At 49.3% G+C, this 26,300-nt stretch overlaps 1 protein-coding gene across 2 annotated transcripts; it reads left to right on the plus strand.

The window, feature by feature from the left end:
• On the plus strand, nt 1–24,370 carry BATF3 (basic leucine zipper ATF-like transcription factor 3). 2 transcript variants are annotated; one of them, XM_054711667.1, is made up of 3 exons: nt 1–187; nt 2,803–2,907; nt 24,206–24,370. In XM_054711667.1, exons 1-3 carry the CDS (start codon nt 110–112, stop codon nt 24,335–24,337), a joined length of 315 nt encoding a protein of 104 aa, XP_054567642.1. In that variant the 5' UTR covers nt 1–109; the 3' UTR covers nt 24,338–24,370. The 2 variants fall into 2 exon arrangements, with proteins under 2 accessions (XP_054567642.1, XP_054567641.1); XM_054711666.1 differs by lacking the exon at nt 24,206–24,370 and adding an exon at nt 11,314–11,895.
• The last annotated feature ends 1,930 nt before the right edge of the window (nt 24,371–26,300 follow it).

Consider the following 26,300-nt stretch of genomic DNA (forward strand, 5'->3'; position numbering starts at 1 on the left):
GGCGGGAGAGCGCCGGTAGGCAGCGCCCCGCGTGCAGGGCGCGGCGGGCCGCGCGGCCGCTCCTCCGCAAGGCTGCGCGGCTGGGCGGCGGGGCCGACGAGCGCCCGGCATGTCGCAGGGGCTCCCGGCCGCCGGCAGCGTCCCGCAGAGGAACGTCGCGGCGCCCGGGAACCAGTCGCAGCCGCAGGTAGTGAGGGAGCCAGAGGCTGGGGAGGGCGGCGGGGAGGCGCGGGGAGGTGGTGCGGGGGTTCCGGGGTGCTGACGGCTGGCTGGGGGCCTGGGGGACTGGGGTGCGAGGGTGGTCCAGGGGCGCGTGCGAGGACCCGCGGCGCACAGCGTGGTGACCCGAGGGCGGCGCCGCCTGCCTGGGAGGCGCACGGTCCACCCCCCCCCCCCCCCCCCCCGCCCCGCACGTGGGGTCCGCGCTCCTCCGGTGCCGCGCGTGGCCCTGCCCGGAGAGGGGGAACTCAGCCCGCAGGGGCAGCTCGTGCCCGGGCGCTCCCGACATCTACCCGTCCCCGGCCGCCGCCGGAATGGGGAACTCGGAGCGGTCAGCCCAGGGGCGCGGGGCGGGGGGCCTGCAGAGGGCGGGCGGCTCCACCCCCAGCGCTGCTGGAACCCCCTCCGCGCTGTCCCGCAACACGGACAGCTGCGTCCTCAGACACCTGACACCAGGCTGCCTGCGGGGACGGGGACGGCCCTGGGAGACTGTCCATCAGCTGCTGTAGGACTGAGTCTTTTCATCATTATGCCCCCCCCCCCCGCGCACCCCTCTTCTCACCTCCGTGTTGGCACTTAGTGTCATTGGCTGATGCTAGAGAGTCGCCGCCGCACAGGTCTGAGTTTGATCCTGGCTTTGCCACGCAGGCTGGACGGCCATCGGCAATTTTATTAACCCCTTCGGTCTGCGCTGTTCCCCCGCCTGCAATAGGAGTAACATATAATAATTTCAGCCTCTAATGATTTCTGGGAGGACTTCGCTGAGCTATGGTTACTAATATAGGAATTTCTGCACGCTCTGCTCCCCTCTTTCTGCCTTGATAAAGGTTCCTTCGGGGCTGTCAGGTGTGACCGTAAGGGAGCTGATAACCCAGGTTAAGAGTGTGGGTGTCTGGAGGGCAGGCTGCGGCCAGCTTCTTCTCGCCCTATGACTTTGGGGGTTCTGAAGAACAAAGAGGCATGATTGGGTGACAGGCACAAGAGGGGACCCGCTGACTGGATACCAAATAGCAGCAACCTCAGCACAGGTTGTGGCGGGCATACTGTGTGCTGGGAGCTGTAAGATAAAAAAAAAAAAAATCTTGTTTTATCTCACGCCGGCCTCAAGCTGCGGTTCTGGCTATGTGTCTCCAAGGGCCTGGGACAATGCCTGGCACATGGCAGGTACTCAGTTAACACTATTGAAAGAACCGAATGAATCACACTTACAATAAACGAGAAAACCGAAAATTCAGAGAATAGGGTCCCCAAGACCATATCGACAGTAGGAGGGAAAAAAACCCAAAAAACAACACCCAGAAGCTGTGCATTTCTAAAGCGAAAGTTCTGTCCTCTACACCACATTCCGCGCCCCCTGTGGTGTTCTGGTTTTGTGTACCAAGACTTCTTTGCCTCAAAAGAACTACATTTTAACACCTTGTGTCTGTTTCCTTAAGCCCCAGGCCTCTTCTTCTTCTTATGCCATATATATATATATTATATATATATGTATTTTAATTCTTTTTCTTTATTCTTGCATATGCTAAAAATTCTTTATCCCCATTACTTGGGGAGATGGTATGTGTCTCTATTTGGAATTACAAGGCCAAATAAAATGATCACTGAACACATTCATTGCATTATCAGTATTTGCTTTCAATTCACATGGATGATTGAGTAGCTTTCCTGTGTATGTAGCCCACTAACCTCTTGACTTTTGAACTCTTTAAAGGTAGCTTCCGCCCCCGCCCCCACCCCCACCCCTTGGTGTCCTCTCACAGGGTCCTGAAAGCAAATGCTCTCATCTCCATGTTTTCTGTAACTGAATGAAGTGTTTTTACCATGGTAGGTACATTGATTGTTCTGCCTGCCCGTTTCATGAAAACTCTTGGAGGATTTGACTAGGTTTGGTTAAATCTCAGATACAGCTAAGGGCTCCCGAGACACATCATCAGTTTGCTTTCTGATTGGCTCTGACCTGGGAAACAGAATGTCAGTGGAGCATGGTTCGCGTGGGCCTGCTGTCCGTGGTGTTTAAGATCATTGGGTGTGCTGGTAGAGGTTTGTGGGTGCAATGCGTTGTAAGAGCAATCGTGATCTGCGCGGAGTATCAAAAGCCCCTGTTTGTGTGTGGTGGTGTCAGGCCTGGCACACGGCAAGTTCCAGATAGTTTCAGGATGCTTCCTGTCCTTTCCATTCTCAGATGAGTGCCACCACACCACAGCTCTTCCCGGCACACGCCCTGCAGGGTAGAGGTTGATGAACGTTGGTGGAGTCCAAACAGACCTGAGTTCCACTTCCCGTTCACCCACTCACTGGCTGTGGTACCTGGAGCCAAGTTTCTTAACCTCTCCGAGTTTCTAATTCCTCATCCTTTAAATGGCGGTCACACCACGCATTTCTCAGGGTCGCCGTGGGGATTCGCCGCTAAGCGCAGCCATAGCACCTGGGGAGTGTTCCTCCTATTGATGCAGCCACAAGCCCTGCTGTGGCTGCAGGTGAGACCGCGCAGGCAGGGAGCCATGCTGCGTGAGGAGAGAGGGCAGGCAGGGGGAGGTGAGGGGCCTCCACGTCACTCCTGACCACATACATGTCTTCCCCCAGAGCCCTGAGGATGATGACAGGAAGGTCCGAAGGAGAGAGAAAAACCGCGTTGCTGCTCAGAGAAGTCGGAAGAAGCAGACCCAGAAGGCTGACAAACTCCATGAGGTGAGGCTGTGGTCGGAGCAGAGCCACGCTGGGGCCATGGAGACCCTTGCATGTGGCGGTGGCCCTGAGGTCACGTCCTGGTCATCACCCATTTGGCCACATGCACGTCTGATGCTGCTCTGTGCTTCCAGCCCAGTGTTCTGGTTCTTTGCTCATGGGCCTCTTCATTTCCCCTCATCCACTGGCTGCATCTCACACCCAAGTTTCTTTCGTTATAAAACAAAAAAGACCCCCTTTTGAGCCCGATTCCCTTTTTAGCTAGCGCCCTTTCCTTTCCTTCCCTCACTTTTCTGCTTCTTAAAGAGAGACATGCTGGCTCCATGGCCTCAGTTCCCATTTATTGCCCAGTCCTCTGATTTTGTTTCTGCCCTCCTCCCCACTCAACATATTCTCTCTCTCTCTCTCACTTTCTCCCTCTCTCTCTCTCTCTCTCTCTCTCTCTCACACACACACACACACACACACACTTCCTATAGAAGCTGCTCCTGCTGAGACTACTAGTCTCATCATCCTTGACCTTGTGGACTATTTGACACCATTGACCTTCCCCTTTTTAAAAACCTTTTCAAGGTCTTTAGTTTCTAATAAAACAAAACAAAATAAAACAAAACCCACATCGCCTACTTCTCCTGACCCTCTTAACCACCTTTTTCTCAATTTCCTTGTTAGATTGTCTGTCTCTGTCTGTTTTCTTAAATGTTGTTGATCAGACTCTCACCCTGGAAAATTTAATCTATAAATCTGTTTTCCCAACATCAATCACTCTGGGAAAGACCTCTGTTCTAGCCATAACCCCACATCTCCAGTTTCCCAATGGGTCTGCTGCAGGCTCCTCACATGCAGATGGTCATAATAGAGGGCCTACTGACCCTGAGACAGTCTGTTCTCACTGTCTTCCATTTGTACTTAATGGAGCTAACCATCTTTCCCATCACCCAAATCTGGAACCTGGGATTTATCCTAAACTCTTCCATTTTCCTCGACCCCTGTGCATAACCCCACATTATCTCGCAGCCAGACATGGGAACTGCTCTCTATCAGGAACTGGCCTCAAAGGCATCCAACAGTCTATCCAGGGAGTGGGGGCCAATTCCAAGCTCTCATCTTTGCACAGAGTGGGTGTGAATAATTACAATTTTAGTTGAACCCTCTGCTGCCAAGCTTTCTTGCCATAGATTGTCTCAGCAATCCAGTCTGGGGGCGTTGACGGCAGAGGAGACCGGGGTGTTTTGAGGGGGAATGACAATCTCTGAAAACCCTTTAACAGTGAAGAGAGAACCGAGTTAGAATGTACATACTCCAGGAAGAGGAGACCCACTGATACAGCTTCCCAGCGTGGCAGTAGGAAGGCTGGGCTCTGGGCTCTTCAGACTGGGGTCAGGGAAGGTCCTTCCCAGCTTTTATTAGTCCCATAACCTTTCCTCAGAAGAACTGCAATGCCCTCTGCCTCTTTTCTCCTTCCCGCCTTGCTCCTAAAGCTATCCAGCTTCTAGCCTCATGTCACCAAGTAACCCCTGGAGGGAACCTGGGGCTCACAGTGGATGGCCCAGTGTTAGAACACATGCCAGTTGGACAGCTCGGGTCTTTCCCCTCAAGAAGCTTCTAGTCCAAGGCAGGTACATTAATATAAAAAACACAAGAGGACACTCAGCTTTAGGTCCCGAGCGATTATGTGTGTAGAGGCGACTGAATGACTTGAACAAGATCTTTCATAGAGAAAGGTCAAGTAGATGCACCTCACAAATATTTATTAAGCACTGCTGTGAGCAAGGCATTGTCATTGGGCCACAAAGGAAGGAGTAAGGTCTTATTCCTGTCCTTGGGAAGCACAGGAATTTCCGGGGAATGTGTATTAGTTTCCTGTGGCTGCTGTAACAAATCAGAACAAACTTGGTGGCTGAAAACAACACAGATTTATTATCTGACAGTTTTGGAGGTCAGGTGTCTGAAATGGATCTCACAGGGCTAACATCAAGGTGTCGACAGGGCTTGCGTTCTTTCTGGAGGCTCTGGATTAGAATCCGTTTCCTTGCTTTTTCCAGCTTCTAGAAGCTTCTGTGTCCCTTGGCTTGTGGTCCTTTTCCATTTTCAAAGCCATCTGGCCAGTTGAGTCTCTCTTATGCTGCATTGCTCTGACGCTTCCCCCATGGTCACATCTCCTTTTCTGATTCCTTAAAAAAGACCCTTGTGATTAATTGGGTGCACCTGCATAATCCAGGTTACTCTCCCCATTTTAAGATTCTTGACTTAATCACATCTGCAAAGTTCCTGATGCCACTTAAAGTAACATATTCACAGGTTCCAAAGAGTGGATATAAACATCTTTGGGGGGGCTGTTATTCTATCACAGAAAGCAACAGAACTAATTTACTACAGAGTTCAGACAGGTCTCTCTCAATTTCTGTCACTGAGTGAGTCAATGACCAAATGAACCAAGTGCCTGGGAAACTTAGAGGTGGTGCCACACGTACTCCCACATGCTCCCTCTTAGAACCGCCGGTGGAGGGCCCTTCTGCGGGGGTTCCTAGCCTGTTCTGCTGTTCACAGACAGGACTGATTCTGCCAGGTGTCTTTTCCAGAAATGGGGCTGGTCCATCTGAAAGCCGGTCCTTCCATGGAAGGACACTCCCTTTTCGCCTTCCTCTGTGGAGCTAGAAGAATGCATGAGGACTGTGCACATGGCAGATCCCCTCAGTGAGTCCAGTTTGGTTGAGAAACACAGTGTCCGGGAGGCCAGGACAGTGGCTCCATCCGTCTACAGACCCAAAGCTGGAGGCCGTCAGCTGTCACTAACCATACCCACGTCATTGGTCACAGAGGGTGTGAGGGAGCTGGTGGTGGGCTCAGGAATATGGAAATATCCAATCCTTCAGTAGAAGACGAGGAGCGGCATCTCTGGCCCACTTGAATAATCCCTCCTTCTTCATTCCTTGCCTCCTTCCAGGAGTTTTGGGGATCTATGGCCAACATAGTAAAAAAATAAAATAAAATAAAAGTAAATATAGTAAAAACTAGCGGCCCGTTGCACAAAGAGATTTGTGCAATAGGCCTTCTTTCCCTTGGCTTCCAGCACCGGTTTTCCTCAGGCACCCGGGACCCAGGCCTTCGCTCCGACCAGAGTCTGCCTTCTTTGTCTTTGCTGCAGGCTCTGGCCAGAGTCTGCAGTCTTTGTCTTTGCTGTGGCCGGAGTGCCACTCCTATAGATCCCTTTGCGCGTCCGCCCCCCGCCCCCCCTCCCCCCCCCCTCTCCCTTTCTTAGCAGGCGTCCTGCCCTGCCCTGCCACTCCGGGCCTGGAGCAGCTGGGCGGCCGCCATCTTTGACCTTCTAATTTGCATATTCCCTCCTGATTGGCTGGTGGGTGTAGCGGAGTGATGGTCAATTTGCATGTTTCTCTTTTATTAGTGTAGATAGACTGTATTTTAAACATTGAAAAAAATCTTCGTATTGGGGATAGGGCATCTGATAAAAAAATGTGGTGAGTTGAGCGCGGAGCACCTAACATACTGCTGTCAGCCACGGCAGAAAGCCCCTCAGGCCCCCTGGGGCTCCCAGGCCACAGGTAGGATGGGAAAGTGAGAGGGGACACAGTGTGTGGAGGGGCCAGCTCACTGGGAGATACCCAGGGGCAGGAAGCAGCCACCTGACAGCCGTGGCTGCGCGCTACTCCCTACAGAGATTTGAGAAAAGTCCCTGTCCCATAGATGCTCTATTCTAGACTCTGGGTAGCGCTGCTAAACATATCAGAGTCACTCGAGATCTTTATTTGCCTTTCTTGAATACCCAGAAGGGGAATATTTAGAGCAAGACGTTTACAATTCCCACCTTTTTCCTCTGCCCACCTCACTCACTCACCTCCTCCAGTCCCAGCTCATCTAAGTCTCTCAGCCACCTCCCTCCCCTCCCAGTTCTCCATTGCCAAAGCCAGAGGACTGTCCCTCCAGGCGGGCCCCGTCTTGGAGGGCGGGGGGCGGGGGGTGGCGTGGGAAAAAGCCAGGACAGGCCAAACCAGGGGAGAGCTTTCCCCTCAGGGTAGGGTTGCTGGAAGCTGGACTGCAGTGATGAGAAGCAGTTCCCCATGTGGATCTGTGGACCTCAGTGCTCTCTGTGGCTTTTCAAAGCATCCCTTCAAGACATTGACACCTCTCATGGGGATTTTGACCCCTATTCATCTCTGGACATTAGGCACACGCCTGAGTCCACATTCACAAATAGGAACTAAGTGAACAGTCCAGCGCCCCAAGGCAGAGGCTGAAAGACACTCCTTTCAGAAGTGGGTCAGACTGGTTGGAGCTAGGCACTGAAAGGTGTAAGACTGAGAAAGACCTTTGAGTCAGAAAAGGAAGGCAGCGATGCCATCCTTCGGAGCCCCAAATGTCATAAACGGACACATTTCTTGAGTAATGTGGTTGTGGTATGTGTTGCCACGGTTGTTTCAGATAATTGCGTTTTCTAAGAGAATGCTTTGTGTTACTCCCCACTTGGTTTAGAAACTGATGATGACACTAAATTTTACAGCCCTTGCTGGTGACACATGTCTCTGCTGGGAAGGGGATCCGTGTAAGGTTTGGGAATAGACTTATTGTAAAATCCTGAGTGCTTACAGCCCTTTTCTGCTGGTAACCACCATGGGGAAATTTGAGTCTTCCAGGCACGGCCACGTGAAGGTTGAATTGCTGTCACTGAATAAGCATTGCAGTTGACCTTGAAATCGGTGGTCAGGCTCCAGTCTATATGACCTTGGAAAAGTCACCAGGCCTCTCAGTTTCTTGCTTGGGAAATGGGGTCTGTGTGTGGCTGTGTTCTCCTGATGGCCATTTCCTCTCCCTCCTGTCCGTTCCTGCCTTAGTTATCACTTCTGGTCCCTGGTACCCACATTGTCTTTTTTACCAGTCCTGATCCTTCCCTCTGCCTCAGAGGCCTCCTGGACCCTGAATATCCCAGACAGCCCCCAGCCCCCAGTCAATCTCTCTTAGATGCCCAGACCAGGCTTGCTCAACCTTGGGGTCAGATAATTCCTTGTTGTGGGAGTGTGGGGGGGCGGGGGGGAGCTGTCCTGTGCACTGTAGAACCTTAAGCAGCATCCCTGGCCTCCACCCTCTAGATGCAGTAGCACCCCTCCCCCAGACTGTCTCCAGATACTCTAGGTGTCCCCGGGGACTGACATATTGTCCCCCTTGAGAATCACTGCCCTCGACAGCTCAATTTCTGAGCAGAACGGGGACTTGCAGTGACCTCACCACCTCTAATTTGTAGGTCTTGGCCTTTTGACCACACCCTGGCAGATACCCAGGCAGGCAGCCCAGTAATCTCAAACCCTCCTGAGGCAAAGGACTTACTCATTCACCGCCAACACCAGTCGTTGAGCTAAACAGAGCATCTCTTTGGAAATAGCAAAGGGTCTCATGTTCTTGATTATTTTTCATGTCTGCGAAGTCCAGGGAATTTCTTCTCGGTGTGAAGGGGGTCTTACTCTTTCCCCTGTGTCCCCTCTCAGTGTGCTCTCCCCTCTGCCTCCTCCCCTTCTTTTATTTTGGTAGAACTGGTCTCACCTGAAGAGGACTTTTTACTTCTTCTCTCTTTTTTATTCACTCAGCTCGATAAAAGTCCCTCAGCATATTTGTGAGTAAAACTTAAATCTCCGAGGAGAAAGTCCCCTCGGAGAAGGCAGGCGAGGGGCCTGCTGGGTGCCTGTGCGGGCAGCTCTGGGCCCTTCTGTGCTGGGGTTTGGGGGAGAGCAGTGGTCCCTTAAGCAGCACGACTCCGTGTGGCTTCCAGAGACAAAGCTCAGAAGCTCACAGCGTCTCGCCACAAAATGCAGTAAATATGGAAAGTCAGTTTGGAATATTTGCCACAAGAGGAGAGTTTCCTGTTCTTTGGAATCCTGTTTAAACGTTAGCTCGTTGGAACCATTCATATCTATTCTCTGTTTACTTGGAAGTGGGGAGCATTTCCAGGTGTGTGTGTGTGTGTGTGTGTGTGTGTGTGTGTGTGTGTGTGTGTAAGAGAGAGAGAGAGAGAGAGAGAGAGAGAGAGAGAGAGAGAGAGAGAGCCTCTCACCCCTCTGCTGCAGGCAGGCTTCCGGATGCCTAGGCTCCCACCGCCATCCTCCCATCCAGACTCTCCCCTTGCTCACGGAGGGCGTGGTTGCTGTGTTTGTAGACTGAATTCTGACTCTGGGACCGCAGCTTGTCAGAGGCCAGAGGAGAGCATGAGGAGTTGGAGGAGGGCTGAAGGCAGAACAGGGCCAATGTACTAGTGATGCCGGACTGACCCAGGACAACCTGTGGGGAGAAGGGGTGAGGCCTGCTGCCTTGCGGAGTATTCCAGACCATCCTGAGAGCCTGCCTAGGAAAGGCAGGAGGCAGTAGGGATCAGAGCAGATCAGCCCCTCTGGGCCCCTTGTTCTTAGAGGGAGGAAGATGCCTATAGGGGAGGGAGGGAGGGAAGGGGGTGAGAGAGGGAGACAGAGGGCTGAGGGGACCCTGAGCACTGGGGCCTGTCAGGTGGGGTACAGGAGAAGGTAGCAGAGGCCCCATGTGCTGTATACATTTCTGATCTTTGGAGAGACACCTTATTTAAGTATGATTGAATATGATACAAGACTGAATAAGACACACATACTAAGAGATGTTTCCCTTAGGTGCTATGATCATGGAAGCCTTCCTGGAGGTGGTGGGCTTGAACTGGGCCCACAGAGAAAAAGAGGAAGGCAGTCCAGGGGCAGAGTTGAGAATTTGCATGCGCCTTCGTAGCCTGCAAGATCAGATATATATATATATTTTTTAGTGGTATTTCTTAAAAATGACTAGTAAAAGAAAAGTTGTGATAGATAATAAGGTTGGGCCCTCTGCTCAGGAAACACGGTGCGCCTGGCACAACAAAGCCCAGTAGTGTGACTCAACCTAGAAATGACTGTAAACAACATTTCAGCAAGACTTAGCTAAGGTTGTCAGCCTTAAGAGGGCCTCTGCCACTGGCCAAGTCCTGCAGAACTTATTCCTGACTTGGAGGAGAGGAAGGAAGACCTGCTTGGCCTGCTTCCCAAGCTCGTGGACAGCTTAAAGCCTTTGGTCTCACCGATCCAGGGGCCGACACAACCAAGATCCTGAAGGATTTGCTAGGCTGGAAGATGCTCAAGGGAACAGGGTGAAATGCAGTAGCGGCGGGTGTGAGGCCCATCCTTAAGCTCCAAAAGATCAATCGTCCTTGAAGTATAGACAAAGAAGCAGCAGATGCAGACAACGCTTGCACTTCTCTGCATGCTCAGGGGGGAGTCCCCGGAGCGGGGTGGCTGTGGCTTGGGTTCAGCCCAGTGCAGATCACCTGCACGCACCATCTGCCTTCTGCATGGTCAGGCCATCCCTGGAACCATGCACTGCATGCTGGGAAGGATACTCTCTCAGAGCCCCTGGCAAACGGGAGCATGTGTTGGATGGCATCCAAGGGTACAAAGGGACCAGGAGTCCCACAACCCAAGGAGCCCAAAGGACCTGCGACCGTTGAGCTCAGAGAATACCTAAAGGGAAGTGGTATGGGGCTGCCTCCTAACATTTCAAGAACTGTGATGTTGAAAAAAGTATTGCATTTACTCTGTGTGGTTCCCTAAGGTGGAACCAAGCCCAATAGGTGGGTTTGAAGGAGAGAGAGTTTTTGGATCAGTGCAACGAGGAGCTTCCTCCTAGAGCAGCTCAGAAATGGCAGGGACTGTGCTTTGAAAGAGAGAATGCTCAGCCCAAGCTGTGGGCGTCTGAGCTAGAATCACACAGGGACGGTGTTTCTACATCGTGTGGGTTTGAGAGAGACCTTATTAAAGCGACCTTAGCCGCTAAGGGGTCTCTATGATCCCCTCTAGTTCTAAGCCCCTGTAAACTCGGAGGTAGAGGAAAATTAACACATGAGTATTGGAGCAAAGCCGAAGCCAGGGGTATTCTCGTTCATTTACTCAGTCCTCAGCAAACACGTGTTATGTTCGAGGCACTGGTCCAGGTGCTGGGGCCATAGCAGTGGACCCAGCAGAGACCTTTAGAAAACAGATCAGCAGTTGGGGGAAGAGGAGGCTCACAGGGGCACTAGGGAACTTTCCGGAGTGATGGAAGCATTCTGTCTTGATCCACATCGTTATTTACCTTTGTCAAAAACTCACTGAATCATACACATAAGATAGGTGTGTTTTGTTTTCTGTAAATTACACCTCCTGGAGTTTTTTTGGACAAAGGCCTGCCCCCCTGACCCTTTCCTCGTGGCCGGAGGAGACAGAGTAAGCCAGTGCACAAACACGTCTGAGTGGTAGAGGGCGGGCAGGTTAATGAGAAGGTTTTCGTGGAAAGGAGACGAGCATCACAGCGCGGGTTAGATCTGCCAGGAGGACGGGGAAGAAATGAAGTTGCTCATTCCCTCTCCCCCAGGAATATGAGTGCCTGGAGCAAGAAAACACGGTGCTGCGGCGGGAGATCGGGAAGCTGACGGAGGAGCTGAAGCACCTGAGCGAGGCGCTGAAGGAGCACGAGAAGATGTGCCCGCTGCTGCTGTGCCCCATGAACTTCGTGCCGGTGCTGCGGCCGGACCCCGTGGCCGGCTGCCTGCCCCGGTGAAGGGCAGCGAGGAGCCTGGTCCTTTTCATACCTGTGAGCGGGGTTGCCTCCGCATCCAGGGGACCTGTGGCTGGGCCTCCTCCACCGGTTCCTCTTCCCGAAGAGGCCGTGTCCTATCTCCTCGGGTTGTTTCGTGGCTCATGGGGTCTTGGTCGTCTCCCCCACAGCCAGGTCCGTGTTAGATGGGGAGGCCCCTTGCCAGGCCTCCTCCTCGGAGCTCTGGGCCATGCCCGCCGGCACCTGACTCTCAGCGCCTGGAGCGGATCCAGGTCACCCAGGTTGGGAGACCACCCTCACGGCTCACTTCACTTCCACTATGGCAGCTACGAGGTTCTGCCTTTGTGCAGAACCGTTTTCTCTAGAATTGGGCAATAAAGATAGTTATTGTTTCTCTTTTTTGCCAAGTTCTTGGAATTTATTTTTAATTTGTTGCTGTTGTTGATTTTAGAGAGAGGAAGGAAGAAGGGAAGAGATAGAAACATCAGTGAGAGGAATATTGATCGGCTGCCTCTTGCACGCACACCCCCTCCTGGGGAACCAGCCCACAACGGAAGCATGTGCCCTAATGGGGAATCCAACCAGCAGCCTCTTGGTGCATGGGTCGAAGCTCAACCACTGAGCCACACTGGCTGGGCAAGTTCTTGGAAGTTAGAGACATCATATATTTTCTCTTCCTGAAGGGGTGTCCGCTGTCTCCTCATGGGCCTTGCTTCCCCCTCCTGGTCATCTCCCCTGCAGCCTCATCCAAGCTGGATGGGAAGGCAACTTGGGGGGGCTACAGAGCAAAGGCCAAAGGGACTTCCCTGCCACCCCAGCTGGGTCACAGCTAGACCCGTTTAGCTTTCCTGACTGCTGATCTGCTCTGATCCCTATTGCCACGGCTGTCCAGCTGGCTGCTCACCCACTCCGCTGCTAACCCCTGCGTGTCTGCACCTGCTGGCCCCACTGGCCCGAGCCCCCTGGCTCCACATAATAACTTGGGGACCAATCTCCTTCCAGTTAGTTACTCTGTACCCGCAAGGCATTGCAGCGCCCCCCCCTCCCCCCCAATCCTCTACTCTGCCTGGGAGACTTGGGAGGAAGGGTCCATGGAGGCGGGTGGGGAGAGGCTACCTCTCGGAGGTGATAGTGAATCATTTTCTGCTCACACTCCATGGGCCAGACCTCAATCCCACAGCCTCACCCAGCTACAGGGGAGGTCGGGAAATGAAATTTGGCTTCATGCTCAGGATGGAGGAACTGGATCTCATGACTTAGTCTCTGCCTTAGAAGGTACAGCCGTTGCCCCTGCCACCTCCCTGAAACTGCCCACTCCGAGGTCCCAGCAAGCTCCTTAACTTCCCGACAGCCTAGGATATTGGCTTCTGCGTTTCTTCCTCTCTCCGTGCTTCTCAGTATAAAGGGGCTCCTCTTCTTGGGGCCTCAGTCCCCATCTCTTCCTCGACTGATACCTCCCCTTCCGTGCCCAGAACCCAGCTCTCTCCTGCAGGCGACCTGTATGTGCAGCTTCCCATCGTGAGTCTCACAAGCGCATCCGCTCAACACGTTCAGAGCTGTACCCAGGACCCCATCGTCTTTCCTTCAAACGTGCTTCTCAGTCTGTTTTCACCTGTTTTATAAAGGGCTCCATCACTCACCTGGTCAGGTGGATGGACAGCGCAGGTGCCGAGGTGCCCAGAGAGCGGGGCGGCTTTCTGAGCATTCATTCCACATCCTATGTGATTCCTCCAAGTTCTTAATGCCCCCGGCCCCCAGGTCCAGCCACGTTGCTCCAGTGTGCCGATGGCCTGGTCTGCTATCGAGAACTTGATTTAAATTAGCTGTTGAACACTGGGGGTCGCCTCCCTAAGTTGTGCATTCATTGAGGTTGAGCTCACATTTAGGGACAGTTAGACCTTCGCTTTTTTTAAAAAAATATATATATTTTATTGATTTTTAGAGAGGAAGGGAGAGGGATAGAGAGATAGAAACATCAATGATGAGAGAGAATCATTGATCAGCTGCCTCCTGCACGCCCCCCCCCGCCCCGGGGCATCAAGCCCGCAACCCAGGCATGTGCCCCTCAGTCCGCAGGCCGACGCTCCATCCACTGAGCCAAACCAGCTAGGGCGGACCTTCACTTTTGATGCGAAAACAGTACATTTGGAGTCAGGGAACCAAAACTAGGGTAGCCCAGGGTGTGAGTCATGGTGCTGGGGCCAAGTCCCCTCCAAGACAACTGGAGAGGCGACGAGAGTTCTGAAAACCAAGTGTTCCCTGAGCTTGGCTGCGAAGAAATATTCTTATCAAGCTCCCCTTAACCTTAGGGCTCCTTCAGCTCCCCTAGGGCTGTTTCAGGAAGAGAGCTCTTTCAGCTGTGTGCCAGCCCCGGTGCACAGCGGCGTCTGCCTTGGCTGTTTGTTGGGGGCGGGGAGGGGCGGGAGGCTGAGAAAGTGTCAGCCAGGGAGGAAGCCCGTCCTTCACACCCACGCAGCTACACCACTTCCTGTCCGCAATCCTGCCCTTGCCTTGCACCAGCCCAGCCTTGAAGTCTGGGATTTCCAATCAGGCCCCAATTTTCACCCCAAACCTTGGCTGAAAATGATGACTCTAATGACAGGAAAGTGAGAGACCCAAAAGCCCCTCTCTTCTTTCCCATCAATGCTCCGGTTTCCACAGTCCCGTGGACTTACCAGGGCCGAGGGCTCTGCCCTGGCAGGAGCTAGACGAAAAGGGGCAGCCCCGAATCTCACTGACATGTCTTCCCTCCCCCTGGAGGATCTGGCAGAGTCATTCATGACACAGCAAGAAGGCTCATAATAGAAGGCCAGGGAGCAGAAGGAAAGAAGAATGGAAAGGAGAGAGAACGAAGGGGAGGAAGAAGGGAAAGAGCAGGAGAAAGGGAAGAAGGTGATGGGGATCCTTGAGCTCAGAACCGAAACCATCCCTGCTCCTGGGGAAGTTATGCGGAGTCCCCAGGAGGGTATGTTATTTGAAAGCCCCTCCCCAGTCAGGCCACATCTCTTGGGGTGTGAGAGGTGGAGGCAGCCAAGGCCAGAATCTCTGGAAACTGCTCTATGCTTAGAGTCGGGAAACATTCTTGGATCACCCACTTGGAAATGGACCACCTTGATGGAATTGTCCTCCCCGCCGCCGCCCCCCCTCCCTGCTCAACCATTTGGGACAAAGGAGATCCATGTGGTTACTTTGTCGCCATGGACATCATCACCATCAGCTGGTGCCGGTGTGTGTGGCATGGCATGCTGGAAGAGCTTGTGTCCTAAATCTGGGGCTGTGTTCAAGGCAGACTCTGCCCCGGAGCAGCGCATCTGCTCTTTTGGGTGCTCAGCATGACCTTTTCTGGTTCAATATTCTCATGAAGATCAGAAATGTCATCACAGATCAGACAAAAGGCCACTAGCCCAGAATTCCAGCCACAACGCTGCGGGAAAGTGAGGGAGAGTCCAGTGTTTGCATTTGAAGACACCGTCCTTAAATGCCAGAGGTGCCCTCGGAACTTCCCTGATTTCCCTTAATAACCCACTATTTTATCTATTGTCTGTTAATCGAGACTTGTCTTGCACTAGTTTAAGTTCTCAGCCACCGTGGGCAGGGCGTCAGCTTTCGCTACAAATCCAGGGTGACCGGTTCATGGACAGCACAGGTGCCAGGGCTCCGGGGCCCGGAGAGCAGGGCTGTTTTCTGAGCATCCCGGCGTTCACCAAGCTTCCTTGCAATCTTTCCTCTACAGGAGGGAGGCAAGGTAAAAAAAAAAAAAAGCACCTTCCCAAATGTTGTAAACCCACAGAAGGCTCAATTTGCCTGGCAGTGCTTTTTTGACACTGAGGAAGTGAGAGAGTTTGAGACCCACCAGTGGAGGCCAGCATCCAGAGTTTCAAGGGTGGAAAGAACCAGCGAATGCACCTCACAGCAGTTCTTGAACTGTGGCAGGGAATTTGCTAATGATTCGTTAATTATTACAGAACTTACTAGTAGTTAACTCCCTATTTTAACCAATTATTTATTTATTCTGGCAATAAACCAATACATTTATTTATAAAAATAAATAATAAGTATGTAGTTTAAAATGATAAGATAATTTATTAATCGTTTGTTGTAATTACTAACTTACTAATTAGGTAGTGTTCAAACAATCTGCAGTGATATATCCATTGTGAGTGTCGCAGGGAGCAGGACCAGCAAGGGAAGACCCCCCAACACACACACACACACACACACACACACACACACACACACCCCTTAAAGGGCCAGCTTATCATATAACTTCTAAAATCTCACCTCTAGACCTGTCTCAGTTTGAGCAGAAGAAATTTCATGATATTTTTCATCTGGATGAATCAACCAACACTCCTACCTAAATTTTAAACAACCACAAGACAGGGATCCTGTTTTACTTACCCATTTATCTCTGGTTGCTAACCACAGCACCTACCACAGGTGACTAGCACTAAAAGTGTCTGTTTGAATGACTGATTGAACGAATGGCTACTCCTTCCCTAGTCTTCATCTCAGTTCAGTCCCTCACCCCCTTCCAACCCTCTAAAAATCACTTAATATTACTCTATATATGATGTGAATTCCTCATTGTGGTTTCCCCATTTAAGAGCATGGACCTGACCTACTTCCTTTGTTCCTGTAATTCTTCATCTGGGTCAGTCTGCCTGTTGTAAATGAGGGATTCCCATAAGTCATCAGTGACGTTGCTTCATAGAGGCCCTGCAACACGAGTCGAAAGTGACAATAGGCTGATGATGATAAGGTGGAGGCAGGGGGTAGGAAATGGACAGGAAACACATCGCTTCAGTCACTGTCTTCAATTTTATTTAAGCGTTGTGAATAGAGTTATATTTTTATTTTTTCTATGGTCATTACTATTTGTCTTTAATATTTGCTTAGGGTTACTTAACTCACCATGTGTTCACTGAGGAGTTCATACCCGAATCACCAGTGGCCTGGTCTGGAGAGGGAAAAAGAATGGAATTGAATGGGTTGGTCTTGCAAGGAAAAAGTTCATGGGAAAAGGATGTGTTGTCTAGAGGCCAATTACAGTCTTTCAGTGACTTTGAGCCATTTTACAACTCTGTAAATTGTAGCTACTTGATATCAATACAAAGTAATTTGTAGCTATAACCCTGGCTGGGTGGCTCAGTTGGTTGGACCATTGTCCCATACACCAAAAGGTTGGGTGTTGATTCCTGGTCAGGGCACATACTTAGGTTTCAGATTTGATCCTCCCGGTCCAGGCGCATACAGGAGGCAACCAATCAATGTTTCTCTCTCTCTCTCTCTCCCTCCCTTCCTCTCTCTTAATAATCAATAATAATAATAATAATAATAATAATAATAATGTGTAGTCACAGACACAAAATTTATGTCTTGACCATAAAAGGTCAATTTACTCTCCACCCTCTCTTTCCCTGGAAAAAAACAGTTTGGCTCCAGTTTCACATTCATTTCAACATTCCAAATCTAGAAATATGCCTGTTCTTTGAATTCTGTTTTAAACTGGATATAAACACTCAGGTCTCCTATTGATCTTACCTTTAGTCTTCATGATCTTATTTAACTTTTAATAAGTAAATATTTGTAATACCTGTTAATTTCATATTTGAATAACAGCTTTGATTTGGCCCTTTTTTTGAAATTTCTTTTAAACCGGGTGAAATGATCTCAGTGTTGTTGGGGACCTGGAGAAAGCCAGGCCGTGTCATTGAGTGTCACCGCCAAGGAGCAGAGCCTCTGGGGTCCTGTCTCCTGCTCTGCTGTCCTGGGCTGTGTTATCCTGAGTTAGGTCCTCATATCTGCTGCTGCTCCTCCTCCATCTCCTAAGCATCCTTTACATCACAGGCCAAATGTCACTTTCTCTAGCAGCCTTCGGTGATCCCTGACACATTGCTTTAGGTGCTCTTACTGTGCACTTCCTTTTGACTTGGTGTGTGAGTCATAGCATACACCCCGTTCTATTGTTATTGCTCGTTTAAATAACTAAAACGCCGATGAATGGATCCTGATGTGAAAGATCCTGCAGCACCTGGTATCCACCTGTGCTGGTGTCTGACGTCAGTGGGAAAACTTGGTGGACCCAAACAGAAACATCTCCCCTTCCGCTGTTCAGTGGACGCATCACCTTTTTCTCTTTATTGTGTATTTTCACATGCATGGAAACCCTTACTAACACCTGTTTATTGTGTATTTTCACATGCTTGGAAACCCTTACTAACACCTGTTCCACCTTTTTCTTTTTCACATTTTCTTTCTTTGTCTTTGTTCCCTCTCTTACCCTTTGTAATAAATGACAGAGCCCACACAACTAATAACACATAACCGAACCTGTACTTGCAAATAAATGCTTTGAAGGCAGTGAAGTCCTTGGGGTTGCTCTCCAGTGGCCTAGGACGCTTCCTGGTCACAACAAAGGAGTAGGCATTCCCTGAGGCCACCCGTGGAGTGACCCTGAGGCCAGCATGCACAGATCTTCCCACTTCCAAAAGCAAACGAGGAGGCTCATATTTCTGAGTCATCCGACGCCCATAGGAAGCTACAAAAGTAAAAGTATGAGAGGCTCTCTGGGCCTCAGATGAGACTGAAGCAAATCTGTGCACTTACCAGACCAATTCTTTACATTAATAAGGAGAAAGATGATGATGCATTTCAGAAATATCCAGGCCCCCCTTTCAAACCCGGATTTCAGAAAGGCTTTGCGGTTCACTTCCATTTCACCCCAGGTCCCTGCAAATGTGGTTGGTGGTCACGGGCGGTTCTTTGCCTTCTAGCTTATTGGGTGAGAAAATATGGAATCCTGTGTCATTCAGAACTGAAACTGTCTAGAAACAGGATTTGATACCCTGTAGGAGACAGGAGACTTCCCTTTTGCTGTTCAAGTTTCATCTTCAGTTAGCAGGAACTGAGCGGGAGGGCCAGGACTTGGAGCTGCAACAGCTCCAGGTCTGTGAGGCTGTTGCTCTCTGGAAATGAATGTGCTCGCTTTCCTTTTGAATGTGCCTCCTGGAGTGAAAAATACATTCAAGAAAGCCCCTGGTTGACTCTGCACGTCCCAGAGTTCGCTGGAAGGAAGGAAGGAGCTCCTGGTCTGGTCCCAGATGCTGGCCAGGCCAGGGTTCTCCTTTGTCGGGCGCAGGACCCGATGGCATGGGGTGGGGGCCCTGGAGCAGCGAGCACAGCGCCCAGCCCAGTCTGTGCTTGGGCAGGAGGGGAAGCCCATTGACAGCTCGGTCAAGGGATCTTACCCCGGAAGCCTGAGAAGGTCACGTGGTCCATCCAACCTACTCATTTTACAGCTGAAGCGGTCAAGGCCCCGAATGCCAGTGTTGTGCCCTCAAGACGGTCGGTGTGAGGTGGGCATCAGACCTGTCAGGAATCCAAGCATCTCGACTTCCTGGGGTTGGCTTTTCTGCCATTTCACATCCGTGTCACCGCCTCACACCGGCTGTGTTCCAGGGTGTGATTGCCTGTAAACCCACACACCTGATCCATGCTCTGCCTCGCTCTGTGTCACGAGGCCAACCCGTACATACTCCATTCTGTGCCCCCCCGATGGCTGGTTTCCAATCAGCATTAGCCAAAGGGAGCCAGAGGAGGCTGGAGGGTGAGAGGAGGGAGAGGTCAGCCCAGGGTTTCTTGCCTGTCCCTTCCTGATTTGCAGCCTGGGTTCTGGTAGGGGCTGCATTCCTCAGTGATTGTTGCAGCCCCCGCTCCCAGCTCATTTCCTCTGGGCCCCAGTAGTGCCATCCTCTCCCTCTGCCTTTTCAGGACTAGATGGTAACAGCGCCCCACTGTTGATATCCCTTGGGTGCCTCAACATCCTTGATTGGTTCCCTTAAGCCTGCCCATATCCCTGTAAATTCTCTCTGTAAAAGCTCTTCAGTAGAACCATCAGAGTGGAATCCTGGATCCTGACCAATATGGGTCAAATTTGTTCCGGCGTTCTAAACTAAAGGCCAGTTGGCTAGGGGCCAACAAAGTCCATGTTAAATGACGTTCCCATTGCCAGTGAAACCATGAAGAGAATTGCTTTATACTTATTCAGAGCCCTAGAACGCAGCATCTACCCAACTAATTAATGCCCAGAGAATATCTTTCTCACCAGCAGGGTCTGCCCCATAGAAGCAAAAACTAAAGGGAGGACTGGAGTCCATCTCTAGCTCTCTGCCTGCTGGGTGTGCATTCAGTGGGACTGAATTCCTGAGCTCTCTGGGCGTGTGTAGACATAATTTTCCTCTCAACCTCTCTCATTCCCACACGCATATATACACTTACACTTCTCTTTATTTCACAAATCCTGAAAAAAAAAAAAAAAGAAAAGAAACCATATCTACCCAGCTTCCCCAGCTAAAAATCACAGAGGTACCTGAAGTTCTTCCATCAAGTCCAGTTGGTCCCCAAATCCATCCCTACCTTCTATCTATTCTCATTTTTCTATTTCCATCGGCATCACTTTGTTTAGACCAGTAGTTCTCAACCAGGATTAACCGGGGAGTTTTTTGTTTTTTTCAAAATGCATATGCTTTAACTCTCCTTCCCTGGTTTTCCCAAGGGGATATTTTAAAAATTTGACCAGGGTAGGATGTATTTTGCTACAAACTAATCTCCATATTCACTAAGTTCCACTGGATTTGACCTTCATTATCTCTTACTAATCTACCTTACTCCCTGGTCTGCCTGCCTCTGGTCTCTCCACACACTATCAGAATGATCTGCCTCAAAGTCAAATCTGATCATTTCTTTCTCCTGCTTAAAAACCTTCAGTGGCTTCAATGATAAAAGCCAACCTGCCTGGCCAAAGATCTTTTACCATCTGGTTCTAACCTAGCCCTCCAGCTTCATCTCTCAAAGTACAGAGGGAATAAAGCAGTTGGTAAGAGGTGAGAAGATGGACACAGACGAGAGATAGCCTTCAGGGCTTCGGCTGCGGAGGCCAGGAGAGGGGCCCCAGATCCAGAACTCCCCTTGAGGCCCAGCATTTGTGAGGTTTCACCGAAGATTTCCATGGGACTTTATCTCCTGGACAGTTCCACATGCGATCCCATCATGTGACGAATGCAGTGAGTTTTAGTTCCTTATGATCCCAAAACCTAAGTAAATCAATACCCTTCATGAATGTCTCTACGTGGTAAGTACTTAATCATCTTTCAACTCCCAGTTCAAATGGCATCTTGTTTAAGGAGCCTCCTCTGAGTTACCTAGTGAGAGAGATTCTTTCTTCTGTGCTGTGGTAGAATCTTGTATGTGTTTCTGTTGCAGCATTGGTCTTATTTTATTCTATTTTAGATTCATTGTATTAATTTTAAAATTTCATGTAAGTTTAGAATTATTTTGTCCAAGTCTAAAGACCACAGCTCTTTTCAAATAGAATTGCATTGACTCTATAGATCAATTTAGGGAGAACTGACATTTTAATAATAGTGAGTCTTCCAATGCATTCATGTGACATATCTATTTATTTATTTGAATGTGATTTAATTTATCTCAGCTAATATAGTGTTTTACATATATTCAGTGCATTATAATATTCAGTGTAGAGGTCTCTCATCTTTCAATAAATTTATCCCTAAATATATTATGCTTTCTGATGTTATTGTAAGTAGGATTTATAAGATTATAATTTTCTAATTATTTGTTGCTGGTATATTGTGTGTGTGTGTGTGTGTGTGTGTGTGTGTGTGTGTTTGTTTTGTATGATCTTATATACTTTAACCTTGCTAAATTTACTTATCAGTTTTAGTCTGGTTGGGTTTATTTTGAATTCCTTGGGATTTTCAATGTAGACAATCCCCTTGCCTGTAAACAGAGAAGGTTTTGGTTTTTCCTTTCCAAACCTTGTGCCTTTGATTTCTTTTTTGTTTTGTTTTTGTTTTACACACTGGCTAAGGGCTGCAGCATAATATTTAATAGATGTGTTAAGAGCATTAACACATCTATTAAAGTCATCATTTTATTGTGTGTTCCCTATCTTAGAGGAAAGCATTCAGTTTTTTTGTGGTTATTTTCGTGTTTTTTAAACCATTAGGTACGTTGTTAGCTGTAGTTTTTTTCAGAATTTCCATTTTTCAAGTTGAAGACGTTCACATCTATTCTTAATTTGTTGAGATTTTTTTTATCATAAAGGAATTTAATTTTTTTCAAATCCCAGCACTATTGCATAAGTACTCTGAATTTTTGTTCATTTTCATCATCTCCCTTTATTTGCTTGTCTTTACATAATGACTTTGGCTTTTGCTTTGTTCACTTAACATTACATCACAAAAGTTCCCATGTTGCTACATTGATTTTCATAATCACCATTGTAAATGGCTCGATAATGCGTTGGAAATGAAAAATGTAATATATACTCATAGTAAAAAATGTCAGAAATACCAAGTAGTACACACCAAAAGCTAAGTCTCTCCCCCAAACTCTGACCTTTCGGCTGCCTTGCTTAGAAGCAGTGGACAATCCAATTTCTAGTATGTAGGTCCAGAAATAGTCTATGCACATAAAGACATAAATGTGAACATTATTCCCTCTCCTTTTAGACACAAGTGTAACAATATTAGTTAGATGCTTGCTTTTTTCACATAATGTATCTTGGATACCACCTCAAGTTCACACATTATTCTTTCTTTTATTAAAAAAAAAACTAGGGGCCCAGTGCACGAATTCATGCACCTTGGAAGGAACTATGGCTGCAGTGGGCACAGGGGCGGGTCTCGGCCCATCCTTCACACCCCCACCCGGCCCCACCTGCCACCACCCTGGCCCCCTGTCTGCCAGCAGCCCCGCTCCCATTCGCTGATGGCACTGGGCCCGCTGACAGCGCAGAGTGACCAGGACTGGCGCCGGGTGCCGGCAGCAGGTGCAAGCAGGGCTGGCGCTGGCAGTGTGTGTGAGTGGCGACTCCGGTGCTGGCAGCGGGTGCGAGAGGCGGCTGCTGGCCCTCATTGCCCCTCAGGAGCAGGGGGAGGTGGAGAAGCTCTGGGGTGCTGGCACTGGCAGCGGGTGTGAGGGCTGGGTGGGACCACGGCACGTGGGAGCAAAGAATTTTCAGTAACCACCAGAGGCTCGCCCTGATGACAGCAACTGGTGCCCCATCTTGGTCTGGCGCTCCCACTCACCTGCTCCACCATCCCGCTGCGGCTGATGCCCATCATGTTCCGTGCTCTGCCACCTGTTGCCGATGCCTTCCATGTTCCATGCACACCCCTGGTGGTCAGCGCACATCATAGCGACCAGTTGTTCAGTTGTTCTGCCGTTTGGTCTATTTGCATATTACCCTTTTATTATATAGGATATTCCTTTATTTATTTGAGAGAGGAAGGGAGAGAGAGAGAGCTAGAAACATCAATGATGAGGGATAATCATTGATTGGCTGCCTCCTGCACACCCCCAACTGAGGATCAAGCCTGCAATCTGGGCATGTGCCCCAACCAGAATCGAACCCGGGACCCTTCAGTCCGCAGGCTGACACTCTGTCCACTGAGACAAACTGGCCAGGGCCACATATTTTTTTAAAAAAACAACACACTGCATACTATTTCATGAATGAATACTCTACAATTGACTGAATCAGTATTGATAAACACTTAGGGTTTTCCCAGTATTTTTTTTCTATGACACATACCACAGATGTAATGTTGAAGTTTTGACTCAGCTGTCAAGTTACAGGACGTGCCTCATTCCAAAGAAAATGCGAGTTACAGAAAATGCTACATTCCAAAGAAAATGCTGTGGGGCCCTTGGCATTGGAGGGGGGAGGACATGAAGAGAACTAATAAATGAACTACAGCAGCGGTTCTCAACCTGTGGGTCTCGACCGCTAGCAGGGTCGCCTAAGACCATCGGAAAACACAGATATTTACATTACGATTCATTAACAGTAGCAAAATTACAGTTATGAAAGTAGCAACGAAAATAATTTTATGGTTGGGGGTCACCACAACATGAGGAACTGTATTAAAGGGTCGCGGCATCAGAAAGGTTGAGAACCACTGCCTGAAAGTCGAGGAAGAGGAGTTCAGCAGGTAACCCAAAGGGCTGATCTATGTCCCTGTGGTCTGGGGGACGCAGCCAGCTGGCGTGTGACTTCTGCCTGGGAAATGCGGAGGGGAGAGAAATGCTGACTGCAGTCTTTTCCGCCTCCAGGGAGAGAGGGAGCGTGGCTGCTGCCTGCGCTCATCCTGTGGGTTCGGGGCCTGTCCGGAGAGAGTTACATAAGTCTTCCTGTGCAGCAGTTGGCGTGACTTGTCTTAAATCAGTGCCAGCCCCACTCCCCCTTGTCTTCCTCTGGTCTATCAGCTGGAGGCTCGGCAGGCCAGCTGTTACCGCCTTGTCCACGGGACACAGCCTTTGTCTCTCCTAATCTCAGCACAAGTCAGAGCAGACGGGCCAGGGCCTCTGAATTGGGTCTGAGTCCAGCTCTCATCTCAGCCCGTTTTCTGGCCTTTGACCCTTCCTCAGCCCGCTGTGGGCTGGGCTGAAATAGGACCCTGTGGACCACTTGCTGACCCTTCCCTTCTCTCTTCCTTTCCTACCTCCTGCATCAAGACAGGTGCTTCCCCTTACAGGGTCCAAACCGTCACCTGTGCCACCCATGGTTCCCTGGAAGAGCCTGATTTCTAGGCGTCTTCCCCCTCATTGCTCCTCTTGACCTGGAGGCCAGTTGCCAAGGTCAAGACATGCACCCACCCCCATCTGTGATCTTTTCTCTCAGGGCTCCCTCCACCCTCAACAAGGTCCAGGGCTGGCCACCCCCAGGACAAGACACATGCTCAGAAAGGACCAGTCTCTGCTAGCATCACTGGGAGCAAAACTCTGCAAGGAAGGTCTCTGCCCAGGAAGATAATGTCCAACTCTCCTGTGCACCGGAAGCACCTGGGGATTTTGCTGAGTTGCAGATCCTGGCCCAGGAGATAGGGCCCAAAGCGTCTACATTTCTCACAAGCTGCCCCGTGATGCCAATGCTGCTGGCCCGTGGGCCAGACTTTGAATGGCGAGGACTTAGTACATTCTGAAGCCCAAGTGATTTTTTTATAAGTTACTCCTCGGGGTCATCTCAGCAATTCAGAAAAAGTGAGGTAGAGAGAGAGCAGTGTGAATCTTGCTCCCGGCCTGCCCTGAGCCAGGAAGTCCTTGCTTCTGTCTGGAGCACCACTCCAGTAGCTCCCTCTGCCGCCCCCCTTCCCCTTATAGCAGGCTTCACTCCGCTTGGCCTTGCGCCTGCATATGCAAATTAACCTCCATCTTTGTTGGGTTAATTTGCATACTCACTCTGATTGGCTGTGGGCATAGCGGAGTGATGGTTAATTTGCATGTTTCTCTTTTATTAGGATATATATATTGCTGTGTCATACCTATTTTTGTAAGTCACCTTAGGTTGTTCTTGAAATAGGCAGAGAATAAATAAGTAAACTAGTTCCTGGAGTTCTTATAAACCTTTCTTGAAGTATTTACAGCAGTGATTTTCAAATGTATTTTTTAAAGGACTCCCTTTTTAAAAATGAAATATTCCTGCCCTGGCTGGGTATCTTAGTTGATTGAATGTCATCCCGATGCACTAAAGTTGAGGGTTTGATCCTGGGTCAGGGCACATACAAGAGACAACCAGTGAATGAATAAATAAGTGGAACAACAAATCTCTCTCTCTCTCTCAGTTAATAAATAAAAAATTTTAAAAATAATAAAAATGAAATATTTCCTAGAAGCCCTTTATTCACATATTATATATATTAGGTTAAAGCCGGGAAAAGAACCCCAAGCCTCCAGCCCATGGCTGTTCCCTTGTCTCCTGAGACATCCTGACCAAGCCCTCACTGTAGACCTCCAGTCGGCTCCACAGAAACCATACTGCAAAACTAATGTGTGTATGTCATTCTGATGCAAAAACAAGGAAGTGAGATGATTTCTCATGACCTTTTGGACAATTTGCTAATTACTGGTGGACACTAACTGCTAAAGAATGGAGAGTTGTTAATATCTAACAGAGAAGAAGTATGCACAAAAACAAAAGTTCAATTTTCCCTTCTATTATATAGGATAATCATTGTGAAGTTAAGTAACAATTAGGTCTTAAGTCCTACTGATGGCATTCAATAGTTAAATGTGGGTCCTTGGTGTGAAATGTATTGTTAAAAATTCGAAAGTAAGTTTGGAACTAAGTTTCAACTGATGATCACAACCTCTATATCAGCTGCCTCAGTTTCCCCCATACCAGTGAATTCTCCATTCCTCAAAATGTCTCCACTTTCCCATCTCTCTCCTTTCATGTTGAACCCCCTCTCCTCAAATCCCAGCTCCTTCATGAAGCCTCATGTAATCTACCTAGTCCAAACTCTGTAGCACTTTGTCACACACAGGTTGCTCTGTATTCGACCTAAAAATTCATTTTTTCTTCTGATTAAAAATAATTAAAATATTTGGAAAGCCCCCAAAAGCATTGTGGCCCTTGGCACTATGCAGGTATATATTAGGCCTGCAGCTTACTGGGCATTTAACACAATTCTTCTGGGTTTAGCTCTCTCGTTTGTTAAATGGAGATAATAATAGGACCTGATTTGCAAGATGAAATGTTGGCTAACACGTGTTTTGTATTTCACAGTTAAAAAGAGGGCAACATATTTCTTCTTGTGCTCTAACCCAACCTCAAATCCAGTTTTTCATTTCAGTCTTGGCAAAACAGACTTCCTATTTCAAAGGAAGAGCATGACAAAACTAAAAACCAAACAAAAACAAATGAAACCAAACCAAAAGCTCTTTGCCAGACATCCAAGGCCTCTGGCCAAACACAACTTGATGAGGTCACAGTAAAG

This window comes from Eptesicus fuscus, chromosome 22 (assembly GCF_027574615.1).
Source record: "Eptesicus fuscus isolate TK198812 chromosome 22, DD_ASM_mEF_20220401, whole genome shotgun sequence".
NCBI lineage: Eukaryota > Metazoa > Chordata > Mammalia > Chiroptera > Vespertilionidae > Eptesicus > Eptesicus fuscus.